Genomic DNA, 23045 nt, shown 5'->3' with positions numbered 1-23045 from the left:
CTACACCCAATAATCCACCATCAACATATACCCTTGGATAGATGTCGCTAAGGTATGACGTAATTCCGGTATATACTTCGTCTGTTACTCCAAAATGGCATTCAAGGCGATGTAACAGTGTGTATTGTCAATGGTATCTAAAACTCCAAATCTAGACTTATGAACAATTGCCCAAAGGCAACAAAGGAGGTAAGACAAATCAATAAAAGATTTCCTAACAAAACTATAGACACGTGTTCCGTCTCCTGTTGTCAAATAGCACGAGGACTGTAACAAAGTTTTGGTCAAGAGACTTGAGAATGTAATTCTGGACTTTCATCAGAGCCTATTAGTTTGAGCAAAACTTCCTCTATACAGACTGCAGACCCTTGTGCAAACTCTTTTTCATCTGGATGCAAAGACGGACAGCTCCCTCCTCTTGAACCTTTGTTATGAACGAGAGACTTAACACGGTTCAGTAGTTTTTTGAGTATTAAATAATGTTCTTTTAGAAGAGGTAAATCAGTGTCTACATACGTACATGTACAAACATATAAGAGTACAATATACATATAAAGATGAAAAGAAGAGTGATCAAAATTTTTAAAGCATCCAGTTTAAAGAGTCTCTAATTTTTAATGCTTCTTGGATATAAGTCGAAAGCTTATTTAAAGTTTTGTTATTTTTGGCACTAACAGTTCAGTTAGTTTCCACATACTTGGTCTCTTCCAGTAGTTGTTAAATACGAATGAATGAAACGAACTTGAAACCTGATATGAGCCGTGCCATGAGAAAATCAACATAGTGGGTATGCGACCAGCATGGATCCAGACCAGCCTGCGCATCCGCGCAGTCTGGTCAGGCTCCATGCTGTTCGCTTTTAAAGCCTGTTGGAATTGGAGAAACTGTTAGCGAACAGCATGGAGCCTGACCAGACTGCGCGGATGCGCAGGCTGGTCTGGATCCATGCTGGTCGCATACCCACTATGTTGGTTTTCCCATGGCACGGTTCATATTAGAAATCATTATAATCATATAATATTTCATGTTCATTAATATATAATATATGTAAAATACAAAATATATGTATATAAATTGTTTTACTTTCGTTTGACTTTCATTCATAAATACCTTCATGCTAATTCTATTCATTCGATTTAGATCAGGCAAACATAATTTATATTATAAGAAGCTACTTGAGCGGCAAGTAACAAGTTTTGAACACAAATTCAATCACGAAACTTTCAAAGAAATATACAATAGGAATGTCCAAAAATAAACATGTCCTGCGAACGGAATGATTAACTTAGTATGAATTATATGCGTCAATAAAACAACAGAATGTGTTAAGATATGTATGAAATGATACATCTTATGTTTTAAGAAAATGTCAAAGTTTATCCTTTTAAGTTTAAAAAATATCACTGTCTGACAAAATAACTAACCGACGACTACGTAATTACCTGTCATGTTTTGTTACATGACATTAAAATAGAAATGATTTTTGAACTAAATTTCATAATTCTACATTATAAATCATTAACATGACATGATTCATCCTGTTGGCTTGTCCAGATCTGAACATTAAGGGAAATGCTGTGACAAATTATCTACGAAACAACATTAATTTTTAAGATGTGTTATAGTGGATACTTTTCATCTACATTACATTGCAAAAATATGCAATTCAGCAAACTAGAGTCATGCAATAATCTGCGTATTTTTCGATGTTGCTTAGTGTTGTTATTGCATTCAAAGAGCCTTTTCTATGGTTATGTATAACAGGGTATTAGTATAGTGTAACCATTCGTGAGAGTGTAAAACATTCTGAACATCTTATGGCAGAATCAATAAAACAGAACTTGCGCGTCATGCTTCTAACGGACTTTCTTACAAATTTGATACAACTTACATAGAAATAAGAACTATTTGAAAGAATATAAAAAGGGTTTACGTACACATGTACATTCCAGTAGAATTAAGAATCTCTCTTCTGTAAAACGGTTGCTTTCTAGATAATAACTCTGCACCGATTGCTTTTTGTACAGACCCAAACTCCAGACTTCTTTACGAGAAATAGATAGAAGCAAACGAGGACTGATTCCATGCTAAGGATACTTGAATTATTAAAAATAGTTGCCCCCGCCTTTTAAAAATGAATACCATTTGTATTTGTGAAGAAATAAAAATAAACAATTGCTTGAAACACCGTTTCACCTACTTATGTGAAATTTCAGCACTGGGACATTATTGCAAATGCATCATAACGAAGACTTTTTTCTCAGGCTAAGCGTTAAGTAAAACGTTTAGTTAATTTCATAGGTCAGTGTTTTGTGTAATAACTTCTTAAAGCTCTTTAGCCAGTAAGTATCAAGTCTCGTGCTTATAAAAACCATTAGATACCTCTAAGATGTAGCTTTTGTTTTATTTACCATACTAGAATTAGATGTAACAATAATAACCTACCGTCGTCTTTGTTCCGATGAGGTCAATAAACACCTTATAGACCGCTTATGAGGTCTATAAGAATTTCAAGACCTGTCCTTTTTCTACTGTCTAGTGCCTGTAGTGGGAATCGAAACCGAGCCGCTCCGATGCTAGTCCAGTGCTCTAACCACTGAGCCAAATTGTCGACAAACTTACGCATTAGTCAGAGATTAAATTTAAAGTTATGCGTAAGAGACCGAAACAATGCAGTAGAATCATGAGAAGTCCGTGCATGACATTTTAGGTGAACGCGTGATTGACTCCGTAAATATAGTATCAATTGTTTAAAAAAAAAGTACGTTTTAAGTGAAACAATTTCGACCAGTTTTACATATCTTGAAAATTGATCTAAACATGACTGTACGGTAAAGCTTTAACATTCAATTCTAAGCAGGTCTTGATATTTGTCAGAAAGTTGATACGGGCATACTCTTCCGTCAAAGTAGAGAATGCTTCACGAAACAGGACATTTTATTTTAGATAGAAAAAATATTGACAATGATATAATTGCGAAAACTACAAACTACACAAATTTCCTCCAAGTTAATAAATAGTGTTAATGAAAATTGTGACGGTTTTCTGTACAATTAACAGGGAACATAAGTAACGAAGTCGTATTTTTGAAAATAACGCAGTTAAATTATCGTCATAAATTCCGAGCGTGTCTTAAATAAGACTGACAGTTTAAACATAGTTAAAGGCAGTTTTTAGGTAGTGGTAATTGGTGGGAAACTGGTTAAAGTACATTTCTTGTTTTCTGAAAAATGTTCTAAATTTGCTGAATGTCGTTAATTCATATCGAACTAACAGTTTACATTTTTATGCCTTTAAATATTATTAGAAATTTTGCACTGTACAAGGTTTCATTGATTCTATGTAATACCCTAGTCACACATACGGCGCGGATAGCTACGTCCAGCCACGGATAGAAACGTAGTAATCCGTATCGATCCGTACCTGAAAGTAGTAATCCGTATCGATCCGTAACAAATCGTACGGTTCAGGTACCGATCGATACGGATTACTACGTTCCTATCCGTGGCTAAACGTAGCTATCCGCGCCGTATGTGTGACTGGGGTATAAAGGAGAAAAGCCGAAAACTGTCCATTATGTGAAATATCACAGTCACAAATACGGCGCGGATAGCTACGTTTAGCTACGGATAGAAACGTAGTAATTCGTACCGATCCGTACCTTAGCCGTACGAATTGGTACGGACTGATACGGGTTATTACTTTTAGGTACGGCTCAGTAACGGATCGATACGGATCAGTACGGATTACTACGTTTCTATCCGTGGCTAGACGTAGCTATCCGCGCCGTATGTGTGACTGGAGTATAAGAATGGACACATCGAGGCGCAACGCGCCGAGATTGTCCATTCTGTCACATAATGGATAGTTTGAGGCTTTTCTCAGACTTAAAACACGGTCCTCACGAAAAATTCAAGATTGACGTGATATTATATAATGTCTCTAATATTGACCTCTTTGAGGCAAAGACAATTCATTGATTTGTGTCTCTGTGCTTAATAAAAATACCAAGTCAAATGGAGTTTAAATTAGATTGCATAGAAATATTTACTGCAATAAAAGTTTTTTTAAAACATTAATGATATTCAGTGCTGATTCTTAGGAAAGTTTCGAACATATCTCGTTTTGTCATATTTATGATTTTGAAGTACCTTTACAAAAAGTAAAATCATTGACTTGGCCGTATGATGTATGTATCAATAGTTGTCCATGCTTTCTTCGTGCTGAGTTTGCAGTTTTATATCAATCAAGTAATTTAATAAATGACGGGTCCAGGTGAAGACATTCCTAAATGTATGTATGTATTTTATATCGTTATTACAAAACAATCGTTCTTATCTCGTAATTACGAAATATTCTATCAATTTTATTTGAAGAATATTACCCGTATCACATGAGATCTTTACTCGTTATGACTCATACCTCGTTTTTTACGAGAAAACATTTCGTTATTACAATAAATAATATCGTTATTTCAAGAAAATTGTACAGTTTTCTGGTAATACCGAAACGTTCAGTAAAACTTTAGGGAACTTGACGTTGTTTTTTTTGTCTTTGTAGTAGAAAGGTAAAATTGCACATTTCTGGGTAGGACTGCAACAAATGTTAGTTATGGCAAGAATGTAACCAATTTTACACGAACACTGCATGAGAAAGATAGGTCTGCAGCATTTGAAAAAGAAAGAAAAATAATGTTTTTGTAGCTCGACTATTCAAAGAATAGGTGGAGCTGTTGGACTCCAGTTTGTTTAATTATGACCATTGTTTTCTCGTTTAGGGCACAGTCGTTATTTTTTCTGGGAAACATACGCCGCTTTTCGTGGAACTGCACTCTGTGCATCATTGAAGGTTCCATGTGCACCGCCGTATGATAACATCTGCGGACGTCTCTAAATTACATTCTGGTACTTATAACATGTGTAAATATTGAGCTATGTTCAAGCCGGGGCTAGAGGGCGTCGAAGCTTGAACTTCCATGACCGTCCATGAACAGGCTCAATCAAACCGAGCCTGCAACATCTTCGTTTATGTCGTGTTGGGCGACCGCGTCGGCGTCCCGATTTGGTTAAGTTTTTGTATGTATGCTGGTATCTCAGTAACCACATGTGGGAATGGATTGAAACTTCACACACTTATTCACTGTGATAAATTGACTTACACTGCACAGGTTCCATAACTCTACTTTTCTTTTGTATAAAATTATGCCTCTTTTTCGACTTAGAACTTTTTATAAAGGTTTTATATGTAAGCTGGTATTTCAGTACCTACTAATGGAAATGGATTGAAATGTCACACATTTTTTCACTGTGATGATCTGACATGCAGTGCTCAGGTTCCATAACTCTGTTTTGCATTTTTACAAAATTATGCCATTATTTCGACTAAGCAGTTGTTGGTTGAATTTTTGTATGTAAGCTGGTATCTCAGTACCCACTTATGGGAATGTATTGAAACTTGCACAATTGTCCATTGTCATGAGCTGATATGCATTGTAAAGGTCCATAACCCATCTTGCAATTTTACAAAATGATACCCCCTTTTCGACTTTAATATTCATTCAGTTGACAAGGCTGTTGAATAATACAGCGTTGCTGCCTTCCAACAGCTCTTGTTTTTGCATTACGTTGCCTATTTTCATCTATTTTCGACTGAAATTGCCATACCAGGTGTATATCTGCGATACTTTTCTACTGCGATTGAGGAGTATACAAAGAGGGCTTTATTACTTTTCTAACGGTTGAAGATTTAAAATAATATTCCGTAATTACTTTTGGCACATTGTTTTATTTTCATTTTACTGATAATTTGTGGGGCGATTTGGGTTAAAGTTATACGTTCCCCTTCAGGTTTTTTTTTATTGCAGCTACAAGTTCTGTAAAACGTTGCAGTTTATATTTCGAAACTTTCGAATTTCATAGGTTGATGTACTCACATCTCTCAACATACAAGGTTGTTACTATACCTGTCCATTATTAACCTGTACCTGTCCATTCTTAAAGTATCCATTATTTTAATAATGGACAGTTACAGGTTAAAAATGGACAGGTATAGTAAAATAATCGTGTGTATAGAACGGTATCGGCACAATAACCTATATAATGGACAAACTAACAAAGGATTGCATCACAACCGTGTTTTAAACTTGTATTGACATCCACAAGTATATGACAACTACTACACGTGAATCAGGTGTGGAGAACCAAAACGACATTAAACTATATAATATTTATTCAAATCGTTGCCATGTCAGTCAAAAAAGAGGCCTCTGACAAACAAACCTCTTAATTAGTTGTACTCATAACTTTCACTGTCAAGAAAACTGAAGCTTTTTTATATCTTCTCGATGCTGTCCGCGCAGTTTTTAGCACATTTCGCTGTGTCTTCTTTGCGTGTGCCAAATAGGGTATATTATGATACGCATTTCTTGTGATACTGTAATGATAAATCTATATCAATACTTTTTTTATACGGCAATGTATATTTAAGTGTCAAATTAAAGAGCTAAATAAACTTATTCTTTTTTAAATAATTATGAAAATAAAAAAACCCCATAAAATACCATTCGCGTCAAATTCTGGTAGGTAAGTCAGTTATCATTCTCGGAATAGGTCTGCATTGTGTTTATAGACCTGTGAGGAAATCTGAAAACCTCGCTCTCTACACTCGCTCAGTTCACAAATCCCTCACAGGTCTATAAACACAATGCAGACCTATTCCTCGAACAATAACTATTACTTGTTTACCAGTTATTTAACTGTCCAGTTTTTAAGCAACGATTTTAAGAACTAAGAGAGATATGGAGGGAGACTGACATTTAAAACTTAATGATACTTTATTTGTTTATGTTTTCGTTCGACCAGTTAAAATTAAAAATAAATTACTAATGTCTTTAAAGTTCAGATCTTTTTTCAGTTGTATATGCAAAGTCTCCTTTTCATCGTTTTAAAATAATCTTATAGTGAAGGAAATTTCCTGTCGTACTTATTACAGATTTTTTGTAGCATTTATTAGTGCCATGTCCATTTGAAACCTGTCGTAAATATGGCTCACAGGTTCTGCTCCTCGCCAACAGCGTCGCAGAAAGTGTGTTAGATGAAATGAAAGTTGAGGTACATTAGAATAGTAGAAAAGGAACCAAAGTTGTAGATAAGTGATAATACTGTTTGCAACAAAGATATGGGAGATATTTATGTTTGTGAAAGATCTTCGTAAGTGTTCATACGATTATCCATTTACACTAAAAATTTCTTTGGGGGTAAAATGTTCTTTTTACACAAACGTGAGCTAGTTTCACTTGACGCGGCATCTTTCCATAAGAAAGTAAGCAATTAAATAAAACATATGGAAGTTTTAGGTTACTTCAGATAATTGTTTGTTCAATTATACTTGGTTTTACAGCTTACGATCAAAGAAAATTCCTGTCTTATTTTCACGCTTTTCTGAGTGTCCGAATTATGTTTTTTTCTGGATGTTGTTTGTCTTAGTGATTGAAAGAAATAATTAGAAACAGAATTTTGATGATTTGACATAATTAGATGGTGATTGATTTTTTACTCATTACAAGTTTTTCAGCAAGTTCCTCGTCATAAATATTATGTTTTTTTCTGATAAGTCGGGCAGTGCCACATCTTAATTTTCTTGTAATCAAATCATTTTGAAATCTTAGCTGAAATGACAAGTGTCCTTTTCGTTTTGAAATATGCGTTCTAACTTTATTATGCTTTCCTTAGTGTAACTGCTGGTTTTAAAACAGAGGTTGTATACATTTCTTTATTTATTTGTTAGAGTGTTCAGGGTGTTTTTTTGTGACAACTATAGATTACTAGTATCTTGTTACACAGGTGTATTTCTGCATCTGTAGGAATTTGTAATATAGAGTTTGGCGGACAATTTAATGTTCCCTTTTGAAGGATGACTGTGTGAAAATGAGTTTTGTTTTGTTTGTTTTACATCCAAAATGTAAAATAGAATATGCTGTAGTAAATTGAGTGTCCATGTTTAAATTGAGTTTGTTATGTTTTGAAATTTATTCCCGATACGTTTTCTCGTATGAATAATAGATATTTTGTATCAGATGAAGACATCCACGCTCAACATAAAAAGTATCAAGACATGAAAAGGGAAGGAAAGATGACAGGCACATGGTGACATTTGTAGAATTATAGTTCTCAGTTGGATTGCTTTTTGTTTTCTTTTCCCAGAGAGGCATTTTTCCAAATTATTCTTATGTAGATGAAGAAGTATTACCATTAGTAACAGTACAAATTATATATAATGTTATGTTACAAGACTAACTTAATCCGTTTATATATGCGGGAGAACAAACAAACGTAAGCACGGACATCTCCAGAAGATGGCTCCTTCTTTTCAATGGACATATATCCATATGTAACATATAATTATGATCACAGTCTCATCGTTTAGGATACATGGCTACTGTCACCGTTACATATAGCTATCCCTTGTACTGTAATGCTTTACTTTGTCAATCCACCGTGCATTTTCAGGTCAGCAAAAATATGTATATCTCCATAAAAACAAAAAAAGGTCGTATTAATACAATACACAATTAGAAACGATGTAATTATTATCTAGTTTTCCTTTCTATTTTCTGTTTGAAAAAGCCCCATTGAACTTATCATTTGTGAGCGACCATGCCTCTTTTACCGGTACATATTTCTATAGCATGTGACCATGCTATATGTTATCCCTTCTTTTTATTAGTCCCCTACTGGTTGAAAACCAGTTTCGGGGACTATAGGAATGCACTTTTCCGTCATTCCGTCCGTCCGTCTGTCCGTCCGTCCGTCCGTCCGTCCGCAATTTCGTGTCCGGTCCATAACTCTGCCATCCATGAAGGGATTTTAATATTACTTGGCAAATGTTCCCCATGATGAGACGACGTGTCATGCGCAAAACCCGGACCCCTAGCTCAAAGGTCAAGGTCACAATTGGAGGTCAAAGGTCAACAGGGCTTTTTTCCTGTCCGGTCCACAACTCTCCCATCCTTGAAGGGATTTTAGTATTACTTGGCACAAATGTTCCCCATGATGAGATGATGTGTCATGCGCAAATCCCGGACCCCTAGCTTAAAGGTCAAGGTCACAATTGGAGGTCAAAGGTCAACAGGGCTTTTTTCCTGTCCGGTCCATAACTCTCCCATCCATGAAGAGATTTTAATATTACTTGGCACAAATGTTCCCCATGATGAGACGACGTGTCATGCGCAAAACCCGGACCCCTAGCTTAAAGGTCAAGGTCAAAATTGGAGGTCAAAGGTCAACAAGGCTTTTTTCCTGTCCGGTCCATAACTTTCCCATCTATGAAGGGATTTTAATATTACTTGGCACAAATGTACCTCATAATAAGACGATGTGTCATGCACAACTTTCAGACCCCTAGCTTAAAGGTCAAGGTCACACTTAGCAGTCAAATGTTAACATAGCAAGAACAGGGTCTGTTTCGTGTCCGGTCCATAACTCTGACATTCATTAAGGAATTTTAATATCATTTAGCACAAGTGTTCCCCATGATGAGACAATGTGTCATGCGCAAATCCCAGACCCCTAGCTCAAAGGTCAAGGTCACAATTGGGGGTCAAATGTCAACAGAGTTTTTTTCCTGTCCTGTCCATAACTCTGCCATCCATGAAGGGATTTTAATATTACTTGGCACAAATGTTCCCCATGATGAGACAACATGTCATGCGCAAAGCCCAGACCCTTAGCTCAAAGGTCAAGGTCACAATTGGAGGTCAAAGGTCAATAAGGTTTTTTCCCTGTCCGATCCAGAACTCTGTCATCCATCAAGGGATTACAATATTACTTGGCAAAAATGTTTCCCATGATGAGACGACGTGTCATGCGCAACACCCAATACCCTAGCTTAAATGTCAAGGTCACACTTTGAGATCAAAGGTCAAGAGGATTTTTTTCCTGTCAGGTCTATAACTTTGTCATGCAAAGCAGGATTTAGATATCAGTTGGCACAAATATTCCCCTGGATGAGACAACATGTCATGCGCAAGATCCAGGTCCCTAGGTCTAAGGTCAAGGTCATATTTAGAGGTCAAAGGTCAAATTCAAGAATGACTTTGTACGGAACATTTCTTCTTCATGCATGGAGGGATTTTGATGTAACTTGGACCAAATGTTCACCACCATGAGGCACCCTTGTTTTTAGAATTACGTCCCTTTGTTGTTCTAAATAGATTTTATTGTAACTTTTTTATACTGGCTGTAAGAAAATTCGAGACCACTTTTCTGTGGTACAGCATGCATGTTACATCCAATTTTTAGGTGTATTTTGACCTATCTCTACCTGGTAAAGAGTTTCTTGTGGACTTATATTATATAGATTTTTTTTTTTTTTTTTTTTTTTTTTTTTTTAAAGATTAATTTCCCTTTGTTGTTACTATAAATAACTTACATGATAAAATTTTTATAATCAGCCAAAAAAATTCAATATGAAAACAACTGTAGGTTTTTATATATATAAATTTTAATCCAAGTGTTTTGTTATAACATATTGTATATATAGTACAATATTGTTTATACATTATTGACAGATATCAGTTCATTATGTCATACTGCAGTAGAGAAAATTAGGTGCCTTCCAGTAGGGGACTTTGTATTGCATGGCAATACTTCATTCACTTGTTTATCACTTTTTTGGGCTATATACGTTGTACATTTCCTCACTGTGATAGAGCGAGCAGCAAAAAGGTATACACGACTTTTACACTCGAGTCCACATTGCCGTCATGCTGCTTTTGTTCAGTTATTCAAGGGCATAACAATGTGCATAGCTGTACCGTCGCAAATTTGAGCTCAACAGCCAGTCAAAAAGCCTGTTAAAAATTTAGTGCGTGGAAATAATATTTTGACGTTGATGCCATCTTAAGTATAAAAGGCATTGGTTGTGTGGAACTGCAACAGGTAAAGAAATAAGTTTCGACGTTTCATCAGAAAGAACTTAAATCTGAAATTATGGACTAGTCTGTCTACCGGCTAGAAGATATTTTCAAAGATTTTTTTTTGAAATATCTACATTTTTTGCTTTTACTTTATCAGCTAATTCTCCAATATATTTGATCATTTCCTATGTTTTAAGAAAACAAGGGTCATAATTTTGCAAAATGTAATAACTAGCATTTTATTACTTTAATTATTCAATATGAAAATACATCGCATAAAATCTTCCATTTTAAATTATCACGTTTAAAGATAAAGAAAGCTAGTGCAACGAGATAAGCACTGGCAATTTTGATTATCCGAAAGACAATAACTTGACTAAACATAACTTTTCATATTTTATTTGTTATATAAAACATATAACAACAATATTCCCAACAAAAATAATAATTTTATCTATTTTAATTTATCAGTTGACATCTACATGTACATGGGACAAAATCAATAAAGAATTAACATCGTTAGTTTGGCCATAATATTCATAGATAAATTTGTCCAAATAACTTTTGTAGATTAGCACAATATCTAAAACTAGATTCCACTACAAATGGTTTAAGATTTTTCCAATTTTATAAAATATTTACTAGTCTTTAAATAAACATACTGAAATAAATAGATAGATTAACAAAATAGTCTACAGTTATTGCTACTGTAAACGTTTTTATCGAATACTAGCACGGGGGCCTACACCTAACCAGCCAGCAAAGACTGTGTATGGTCCTCGATCACATGTCCTTGGGTCAGTAATTAGGTCACCGCTGTCATCAACATTTCGTGCTTCTGTTCTGCCGCTCTTCTGGGACCAGTAACCATTGTTATCCAAACGGAGGAAGTGATAATCCTCTCCTGGCCAGATTACTAGGGCAATAAGACACTCGGAACCAGCGTCTGGACCGTTAAGTGGCGTGAGACCGTCTCTTAAAGTTGCGGCGTATACCGGACCGGCTTGAGTTATTCTGTACCTCTGACCAGAAGCTCTACCTGAAATGATAATTGTTTTCTTTTACAAAGCGATTAATGTGTATTCTAATATGCTTGTTTCTGTTAAAACGCGCTTACGCTTAAATGACGTCACGTTAACGTGAGTTCACATTAATGTTTTTGTTGCGACTACTATACATTTCTACTATTTTAGATAAAGGACTTATAAGAATCGTAAAAACGTATAGAAAAATCGTGTTTTACTTAAATTAATACACTCAAAATCGGTTATACGTCAGCAGAATAATTCACTCGGGCTACGCCCCCGTGAAATTATTATTCCGCGGACGAATAACCTCTTTTCATGTATTAATAACGTTTAAACACGTTTTTTCTATACATTATTTCTTAATTTAACCTTGTATGAATTTGCTTACTAAAAGGAACACACAATACTTGAACTAAATTAACAATTGTAATATTAACAGTACTAATAAAATCTATAAGACGATTCTTTTGAAACATAGAATGAAACCAAGCAAAATAATAACAGTCTTGGTTTGACTGAGTCTGTTCATGAGAGGTAATGGAATGTGCAACATTCCTCATGCCCCTTAGCACCGGCTTTTGCGGAATTCTTTTACAAAGATATTGAGTGGACTCCCATGACCCCAAAGGACCAGAAAGTATAACAACACTGAATCCAAGTACCCGGATACGTTTTACGGCTTTCACAACAGAACATTATTATGCACTTAAGGAAAATGATCAGAAAACAGTTCAGTAGAATTCGCTATATCATATGCATGCATCTTACATGAAATATATGTAAAACAATAGCATTGTTTCAATATGATTATTATTATCCAGATTTTAATGAAGTATTTGCATCACGTTCTTCCGTTGGGGGGTTTTATTGAGGTTTATTACCTCACTATAAATAGCAACAAAAAATTGTTAAGACGACAATTATGACACTAATGTGCCATTTTGGCAAGAAGGCAAAACTAAGACGTATATGAACCTCTTGTGACAAAATCCTACTGTGCCATGTGATAATGGTTCGAACGATATAAATAATATAATGAATTTAAATGTTTTTGTGGTGTTCTGAGGGATGGGATGTATACAATTACAAAAGACTGGCTTAAAGTTCCACTAACCTAAACATCCAATCTGCAACAGAGACTTTCAAGGTTTTGACTCACATACTGGTTTGTTATGTAAGTTTACGCAATACCTATGAAGTGTATCCACCACTACTAATGAACAGACATTTAGTGGGCAAATATGCTGGTTGCTAATGGTTGTTTACAGTATTACCTTCTTAACTATAAATATGATGTAGAGCATATATCCACCGTCTAATAAACTAAATTATTGCATCCACTTCGCTGCGTTCCGTCATTGCATTGGAAAGTCAATAAATGATCTATAACCTAAACATATGTGTTTTATACTTTTACGTCATCATTGACGTCATTAGATATGGTTCTACCAAGAAGAATTTCATACCTGGTTGAGCAAAAGTGTCTGTCCTTATGTTTGTTGCGTAGTTATAACAGTTATTTCGTCTCTGGACCTGGCCATAATTCCAGTTCTCGGGTTGGAACCTTGTAGAACAGACACGTGCTTGACGCTTCTTTCTGTAAAGTCTTTGTTTGATAACTATATGGCTACTGTCATCGTCATTATTCGTTGTTATGGAAACACGAGCTATTGGCTGTTTTACTATTTTTGCCATTGGTGAGTTCGGTAGCACTTTCTTACGGTACTGAAATAAAGATGTTTAGAACCAGTTAATTCATTTCTATAAGTAGCTAGGACATTATGTGTCGCGAAAAAAACTCGAAATGAAGCTATATATATATATATATATATATATATATATATATATATATATATATATATATATATATAAATGAGCCGCACCATGAGAAAACCAACATAGTGCTTTTGCGACCAGCATGAATCCAGACCAGCCTGCGCATCCGCGCAGTCTGGTCAGGATCCATGCTGTTAGCTAACGTTTTCTCTAATCGCAATAGGCTTTGAAAGCGAACAACATGCGTATGCTGGTCTGAATCCATGCTGGTCGCAAATGCACTATGTTGGTTTTCTTATGGCGCGGTTCATATTTAGATCTGTATATTTTCTAGATTCTACTACAGAAAAGAAGGAAACATTATCTTCTAATTCAAGTTCATCCCGCTAAATTGACATTAAATTAAATATTTTACTGGTTGAAATTAAAAAAAAAAACATGAGCGCTTCCATCAACAAAAACTTCAAATAAAACGTTAAAAAGTAAACTGTTTGCGAAAACACTTTTGAGAGAGGCAAATGAAATCGCGCAAATTCTGATAGGTGAAACATTTCATATCTTTCTTCGTTTTTTAATTTTTTTTTCTGTATTCTCCATATTTTGTTCATAAATAGATTTTTTTTGGTTCATTGAATTAAATCTTTTAATCAAAACTACCGAAATATTTACTATTATTTACTTGTCTCATTACCTACATTTCGAGAATATATCTACCAATTTAGATATAGGATTTGTTTTGTGTTTAGTGTTTTGTAAGCTTCAAGTTGTATTTGGCAATTCATAATTTTAGATATATTATGTGGTTGCATGTCTCCCAAATGAGTTTATTTGAAAACACATTAGCTTTATCCATGCTGAAAGCCAATAAAATGTTTTGAAAATAAATCCTATTACTACATGCTTTAAGATGTAACCTGAAAATATCATTGAAAAAAAATCAATTTTACTGCCAGATGGACTTAAACATTGATCTTGTTGATTATTTTCCGCCAGTCATTGGTGTATAGCCATTCAGTCAGGAGAAATTTCAAAGACTAACTTTAGGTTTGATAGACTAAACAAATTAAAATTGCTGCCAAGTGAAATTCAATGCAAGCTCAGTTTCAACTTCATCAAGCTATTATTAAGACTGTGTTAAATCTAAAAAAAAAAAAAAAAAAAAAAAAATAGCAAACACTGTTTGTTCGAGTCTGTTCATTAGAGGTAAGGAAATGTGACACATCCATCACGTCTCCAGACATTGACTTATGCGGAATTCTTTTATAGCGGAATTCTAATATATTAAATTTGAATGTACCCAATGATCCAAAAGGTCTAGAATATTCTCTACACAGAAAAGCTTGATTCTTGATAAACGTAGTGTCAACCACCGTTTTAAGGGTTTCTATTTTACGTCTGTCTTGTGGTTATTGAAAATAACGTACGTGACGGTCTCAAATACATATTGATAACTGTGTGATAAAACTTGTTTTTAAAATTGCTACATAAATATGTTTTTAAAAAGCAAGATGGTGTCGTTTGAGTCACTGCGCATAAATATTAGTTGGGACACAAAACTGATCCATTTTCTTTCATGGAATCTTTGTCTTGTTTTCAGCTCATTTCAGAACAAAACCGTGTTTTAACCTAAAATTGCATGAAAAAGGAAAATTTTAGACTGATGTGTATGTCCTACATCTAGTCAATGAAACTGTCAAAAATGACAACTTGACAGCCATCTTGACGGGTTAGCACTACTGCACGTAATATGACAATACATGAGCGTCCAGTGACAATTTAGAAAACTGCCAGCAACTTTCGAAAGTGCAGAAAAGGAGCCCAACAGTTTTGCAAGATGTAAACTTCGGAACAACTGAGCTTGGGTTTGCTTTCCCTGGTCTTCTGGACCGTTCATTGCTCATAAAATTTAAACCGGAAACCGGTACAAGAGAGCGTGACGGGTGTGAATGACGTGACTGGTAGACAATGTTCCCAGGCACGACGTTCCATCACTGTTATACAATCCAATGGCCTTTTTTCACTAATTTTTTTATCGTCTTGAGATATTTATTTCAAATGTATAAAATCCTTAACAAGTGTATTTAACTTTACTTAGTATGCGAATTGAGTTTGCATATAGAACTACAGTCATAATTTAATGTCGTGCAGTAACAGTGAATTGTTAACGCTTAGCCTTACATTTTGAGAAGAAGAAAAATCAAACAACACCAAATTATAGAAAGACAGGGTTGTTTCACATTGAAAAGCAAATAAAACAGGTATATTACTCTACAAAACAATTCCAGTGACTGATATATACACTGAATTCCGTAAAAAGTACTGCATAAAGGGGCCACACTTTCGGACAGTTTAACGCCTTAAAAAACTCACCATATTCAAAGAATTGTTACATGTCTTTGTTTTGATGCATTTGCAATAATGTCCCAGTGTTGAAATTTTACATAACTAGTTTGAACATAGTTTTTAGCAACTGTTTATTTTTATTTCTTTACAAATGACATTCTGTTTCAAAGTGGGCAAATTTTTGAGAATAATGTAAGTATCCTTTGTGTAGCACAGTACGGTAGGACATGTAATGCTAAGGTAGAGGGTTGGTTAAGATGTTGTTCGTTTATCAAATATTTCTGTGTTTTGATAATATTTCCCTTAATCTAAAAAAAAACCCCAGCTTTTAGTAGTAGTACATATTTATACTGTGATTAGCTATTTAACCTGTTATTAATAATACATAAACTTGTTACATAAACTATATGAACTAATTATTCATAAATTTACATATAAAATTTGGATTTAATGTATCTTTAATTGTGAATGTAACTCTACAAACACACTTAGTTCATGAATTTAGCAAAGTTAAACTGATTTGATGAAGCTTGTCAACTCTTAACATAATTTTGTGCAAGCTCTTTAATTGTTCATAACAATAACAGCATTAAATGGATTTTTACTTAAATTTTGATTTAAAATGATGTTACTTTAAATGTTGAAAACCGTCTGACGTTTCAGTCGTGACCTTGCAGACACTGTATAAGCAACATTGTATGTAACAAAAATGTATTTCGTATGTAGTTATAAAAAACATACATTTGCCTTTAATGTAAATCTCTTAAACAGTTGAAGGCGATTAAATGTTGCATTTTGAATTCTCCAAACACACAGCCACAGTCATTCTGTCTACAGAAAAACAGTTAAAATTTGAATATCCCGGCAGAAAAAAATAGTGTACATGTTGAGATACACAATAGAATCATGCATGTTAAAGATAAGGTTTTTATGTCTTGTAGTTGTCTTGTTTCACAAAGAAACATATGTACGGTCATGATGTACACAATGTGTAACAAGTAATTCCCACGACGCTTTAGTACATTTATACATGACCTAAACCCTACTGACTCATTTCCTACTGATTTCTTTTATACATAAAGTTAAAAAATCATAACGGAAGTATCTCGTACAAATACCGATTTCAATTCATGATTTAAGTTCAATAGCTTGAAAATATAGTTATTAAAGTAACCACTCGATAAAAAAGGTGATTATTTTATGTAGTGTAGTAGGAATTACAATAACCTCTCTAGTTCGTAAAATAATTGGATTCCCTTTCTAAAGCTTTGGCAGTTATTCGTTCGTACTGCTATTTGCAAATATCGTCTAAGGGCGTTTGTAGAGGACAGCGAACGTTGCAAATTGCATAAAGTAATATATGTTTTATATATTTTTGTACACCTTTTGTTAACACGTGCCCCGTAAGACTTAAGCTGTGTTTTATTGCTATATGATTGCCCAAAACATAACTTCCGTGATTCAAATAAATTAAATCGGTAGGATAAGTGGCAGACACGTGACGAAATTGCATTTAATTGTTGTTTATTTTCATTTCATCACGCGGTAAGTTCAGTCACCTACTTTATATCAAAGCGTTTGCTAGAATGTAAGGAATTTCTATGTGTATTTACCAATTATCACACACCAGAGAACTATCACGGTATCAGGACCATTTCTAACCTGTGAAAGATGAGGATGCTATTTGACATGGGATCTGAACACAAACCTCAAACCTCGAGAAATGAAAGAGAAAGAAATAAACAAACCTGGCCAATGATGCCAGAATAAACATGGTTCATCACTTGCTGACTGAGGCCTTCACTAGATGGACATGACCTCAACAACATGGACTCGAGCTTCCGGTTTGTGTGACGGCCAACGGTCTTCCAAGCCTTTTGTCCCATGGCGTTTGTAGCCTCAACTACAAACCCTTCGTATCCAAGATTATCATCTAGCCTGCAAAAAGTTAATCATTTCTTTAGATCTTAGAATACGGGATATAGATGCTTTAGATGCACTGAATACATGTTTTATTTTATGCAGATATGTATATATGCGCTTGCAGCAGTTTAATGAAACATGATAAGACACTCTCGTTCATGTTGCAGGAAACGTCATGGTCTAATTCTAATTGATATATCTATATAGTAAATATGTTTTATATATCACATTGTCTGTGACATGTTTCGTAGCGATTCATTTGTAAGTGTAAAGGTCGTAGAGACGTAAGCTTTAGATGAAATTAAAAATCGAAATCTCAAACTCGCTTTTCTTAAAACCCCGACTATCTCGAAGACATTTTATAGTCCCGTCCCGAAGACACGTGCACAAAATATAATTTGATGTTGAATTTTGAACGCTCGATCCCTTGGAATTCGAGATACCAAGTTACAAAGGTACTTTTAAATAGCTATATGAAAATTCAGTTGAAAACCAGACAACAATGATACGTTAGAAAAGTAAGTTTTCAGCAGTGTCTTAAAACATAACCCCTGTCAGGAATTTCACACGTCAAAGAAAGATAAGTTGTTTCACAGGCATTAATGAGGCACAATAAAACACAAGCCGTCATAAAATGCTTTCTGTCATTTTTATGCATAAACAATTGAGGTCCATTGTTGTCTTTCAAGTATAAATCATGATTTTTAAAAAAAATATTTTGTAAAACAAAAAGACTTAGCATTTGCGGTAATGAGCAAAACAATATATTCATTTATCAAACTGCGTCTGCATCTGGATTTTGCGCATGACAAGTAAACAAACAAACGTCAAAAATTCAAATTCCTACCTAAAATACAATTGCACTTTAATTGTGTACCTTAATTAAACAAGAGCTGTCTCCATAGGATGACACATGCCCCCCGATGGCACTTTGAATGAATAGTTATGGCCGATGTTAGAGTTTAGGACCTTTGACCTACGGAGCTGGGTCTTGCGCGCGACACGTCATCTTACTGTGTCACACATTCATGCGTAGTTATTTTAAAATCCATGCATGAATGACAAAGATATGGACCGGACAAGCCCATCAATGCACTATCATGAAAAATGACCTTTAACGTCTAAGTGTGACCTTGACCTCTGAGCTACGGACCTGGGTCTTGCGCACGACACTTCGTCTTAATGTGGTACACATTCATGCCAAGTTATTTGAAAATCCATCCATGGATGACAAAGATATGGACCGGACACGCCCATCAATGCACTATCCTTTAACGTCTAAGTGTGACCTTGACCTTTGAGCTACGGACCTGGGTCTTGCGCGCGACACGTCGTCTTACTGTGGTACACATTCATGTTAAGTTATTTGAAAATCCATCCATGGATGACAAAGATATGGACCGGACACGCCCATCAATGCACTATCCTTTAAAGTCTAAGTGTGACCTTGACCTTTGAGCTACGGACCTGGGTCTTGCGCGCGACACGTCGTCTTACTGTGGTACACATTCATGCCAAGTTATTTGAAAATCCATCTATGGATGACAAAGATATGGACCGGACACGCCCATCAATGCACTATCCTTTAATGTCTAAGTGTGACCTTGACCTTTGAGCTACGGACCTGGGTCTTGCGCGCGACACGTCGTCTTACTGTGGTACACATTCATGCCAAGTTATTTGAAAATCCATCCATCGATGACAAAGATATGGACTGGACACGAAAATTGCGGACAGACTGACAGACCGACGGACCGACAGACGGACAGACGTTTCAAAAACTATATGCCTCCCTTCGGGGGCATAAAAACAACATCAACAGTTTTATCATCTTCCTCGTACACACAAAATGTGTCGTCATGTATTTATGCTTGCATTTTACAATAATGACCCGTACCTCTCTTCTTAGAGGCATGTTGATACAATTGTATTAATGTCAAAAACATGAAAATTTACATTGTATATATACTGTTTAGACTTTCGAAGAAGAAACGCTAAATATACAATAAACAGAATACAACTAAAAGTTTATATTTAGTGTTAACGACTGATTATTGCTTTTTCTACTCAGATTGCTTTTTTTTGTTTCTCCGGATTGATTTATGGATTTTTGCCATAGCAATAAAGTAATGATATACGCATATTTGACATTTTCATATATATAATATTATGTTTAGCCATGCTAGTGTCTCTTTAAACATCAACATATTGTAACTATTTATAAATAAAGAACAAAATACAATTATTTCGCGCACAAACCTTTGTTCGTTTACTAACGTAAATCATAGTCAGAATTTTTTTATCATGCTTTGCGCTTATCTGGGCCCAACTTTTCGAAACATTGACAGTTGATTAAGCTAACAGTCGTTTAACTTTTAAAGTAATATTTCAACATTTTAGAAAACTTAGAGAAACAAATGTATGACTTGAGGATTATGCATATTAAATTGTCTTTACAGTAAAATTAAAACATTGTACTAGTGTTTCCCACAAAGGCTAGTATTTTGAATCAAAATTTAACAGGCGATTAGTTTAACAGTCTGTTAAAGTTTTGAACAAATGGGCCCAGGATTTTGGGCAAAGCATGGTCTAAAAACTATTATGATAACAGTTACGTTTGTTTTATAGAAAATGATATACTCAACATTTTTTGTTTGTTTGTTAAAAAACTTACGGGGTGGGAGGGCCTTCGTTGACCATCCATGAAATTCTGTCGTACAGTGGGTCTGTCTCATCTATTTCCCAGTCAGGATTTTCTCTACCAGAATAAACATTGAGAGCCACTTTGTACCTGACGCCTGAAATAGACATTGACACTTATCGTGAATATTAATAACTCAGCAGTGATAGGAGGGAATCATTACAGTTAGATATCAGGCAATAAATACGTCTTGGTACTGGCCGCAAAATGGAAACGCCAGCTACTAAATTAATGCATTTTGCAGCAAGTTTGTTTACGACAAAGAGGTTTGCTATGATTTGCATCAATAGCAAGCGTTTTCGGATGTAATGCAGTTATATGGACGCTTGATACTGTAGCAATTATCATAAGAACTGCAATGGCTCAGTAAATTTCCATCCGTTATCGACGTTACGTCTTCTTTTAAAAAAAATTATATGCTAAAATTTCCTATAAAATATGTAAATTAGCAACACGAATCGTAAAGTGGATTTAGACATTCCTCTCTTACCATTATATATAATTTTAGAAAACAAAAGATAAAAGATAAGGGTAGATTTCCCGGAAGCACAGTGCACCCAAAAACACAGCCAGAGTCAAGCATCACAAAGTATGCCCACTACAAAAAGGAGCTGAACGGAACAATATTATTTACGGGTTGCTTCAAACATCAAACAACAAGTATATTATAAATACATGTACATGCAAAATACAGAAAAACTGGGGTGGGTGGTAAGGAGTAGACAAAGATACCTAGTTGTAAAGCAATGTATGAATTGTTGCCATTATCATTAGGTGCACTATACTATGCATAAAGACAAAAACACGTATATTTTTAACAAGCTTCAGATCTATAACATGTGGTTGTCCGCAAAACCAAAAGTGATAATAAATTGATAATAAATTGATAAATATACACCACAAAACACAATTATTTTTAGTAGGTTATTCTGTTTTCTCAAATATAATTGCTACCATAATTACATCCATCGTACTCTGATTCGTAAATGCGTAAAAATTAGATACGTAAACTAAAAAATATTGACGAAAAATGTAAATGTTCGTTAGGCCTAAAAAAGATTGTTTGTTTACTGTAACATGTTAAAAAATTAGGGTAGGTAGATCGATATTTTTTTTCAATTTACTTTCGTTCATTGGACTTTTTCGGAAATTATTTTTGTATCAAAAATGAATACAAATAAGGAGGTTTTGCCTTTAGAGCATCAGTAAGTTGATTTATAACACCACTGACCATGTTTAAAGCATAAAAAGTGCACTTTTGCAGTTGAAAAATATTTCCAAGACCATAAAAACATTTTGGGTCGGGCCTTAAAAATTAGGGTAGGTTAGGATACCGGAAACAAACAATTGTTTTAAGCCTTAATAAAACTTGAAAGAAAACAGTAAGTAAATTAAAATAGTAGGAACAAAAAGATATAGGAAAACACGGATTTATTTTTTTTGTTATATTTAGTGTTTGACCGACCAAATCCGTCGTAAGTTATAGATATAATGTTAAACCTAAGTCTAAAGGCTGGTACAAAATGTTGTAGGAAGGGTTTGAAATTTAAAGGCGACTTTAATATTGTTATGACAAAAAAGTATTTTCTTAAAAAAAATGACCTCATGAAATATTAAAGAAAAATAGTTTTGTGCATTTTCATTTTTTTTTTAAAAGAGACATGTCCTAATAAATAATCCTATATGAATATCGCCTTTTGATTAAAAATTTAATAAATTCAAAATCAATCAAGATATTAGGCAATGAAGAACAGTTTCTATTACCGCAATTGAAGTTCTCCAGAATGATGCATAATATGAATGCATTTGTCCCACATTAAAAGAGAAACAAAGAATCTTTGTTACAGAAAATGTAAATTAAACTATGCAAAATACTGTTAAGTAATAAAATTAAGAAAAAACTTACCAACATTATAAAAAGCGCCTTGGACTAGTTCAGAAAATAAACAAATTCCAAAGACTACAAGAGCCCACTGCACGCCAGCTCGCGCCATGTTAACGTATGAAGTATGATCAGCGTAATGTAAGTACGGGACGGGAACTAACGTTTGATAAATGACTTGACGTCTCGTTTATAGTACAACGTGCAATCTCGGTAGAGAAATAAAGCTTTCTAGGTGACAATATGACAATTACAGGTTTATTACCTTCTTAACAACTAAGAGTAATTAAACAGTTAAAATAGCCAGCTGACCGGCAGTGTCCCCGGAAGAATATAACTTCTTCTTTTTGTTTTGTTATTTTGTGTTATATATCGTCTGTTGAAAGCCAGAAAGAGATATCCACATATGTACAAAGAATGCTGATAGCTCCTTCTGGCTTTTAACGGACGATATGTATATATATAGTTTTAAAAGAA

At 34.6% G+C, this 23045-nt stretch overlaps 1 protein-coding gene across 1 annotated transcript; it reads right to left on the bottom strand.

Moving 5' to 3' along the window:
• Positions 1–11298: 11298 nt before the first annotated feature.
• LOC123554486 (uncharacterized) lies at positions 11299–22751 on the bottom strand. The gene is made up of 5 exons (XM_045344685.2): positions 22593–22751; positions 20660–20783; positions 17811–18000; positions 13410–13668; positions 11299–11954 (listed from the first exon to the last, which is right to left on the bottom strand). The coding sequence occupies exons 1-5, from the start codon at positions 22678–22680 to the stop codon at positions 11635–11637; spliced, it is 981 nt and encodes a 326-aa protein (XP_045200620.2). The 5' UTR covers positions 22681–22751; the 3' UTR covers positions 11299–11634.
• Between the last annotated feature and the right edge of the window lie 294 nt (positions 22752–23045).

This window comes from Mercenaria mercenaria, chromosome 7 (genome assembly GCF_021730395.1).
Source record: "Mercenaria mercenaria strain notata chromosome 7, MADL_Memer_1, whole genome shotgun sequence".
Lineage (NCBI taxonomy): Eukaryota > Metazoa > Mollusca > Bivalvia > Venerida > Veneridae > Mercenaria > Mercenaria mercenaria.
Note: the sequence above shows the minus strand (reverse complement) of the source record. Positions and strands in the feature narration are given on the sequence as shown.

Bases quoted from the DNA above. Each gene is read 5' to 3' on its own strand.
- LOC123554486 (XM_045344685.2), bottom strand. From the start codon at position 22,680: ATGGCGCGAGCTGGCGTGCAGTGGGCTCTTGTAGTCTTTGGAATTTGT. The intron at 18,001-20,659 runs GTAAGTTTTTTA...AACTTTTTGCAG, and splicing joins AACGAAGGCCCTCCCACCCC to GCTAGATGATAATCTTGGAT. The intron at 11,955-13,409 runs GTATGAAATTCT...TTATCATTTCAG, and splicing joins AGACACTTTTGCTCAACCAG to GTAGAGCTTCTGGTCAGAGG.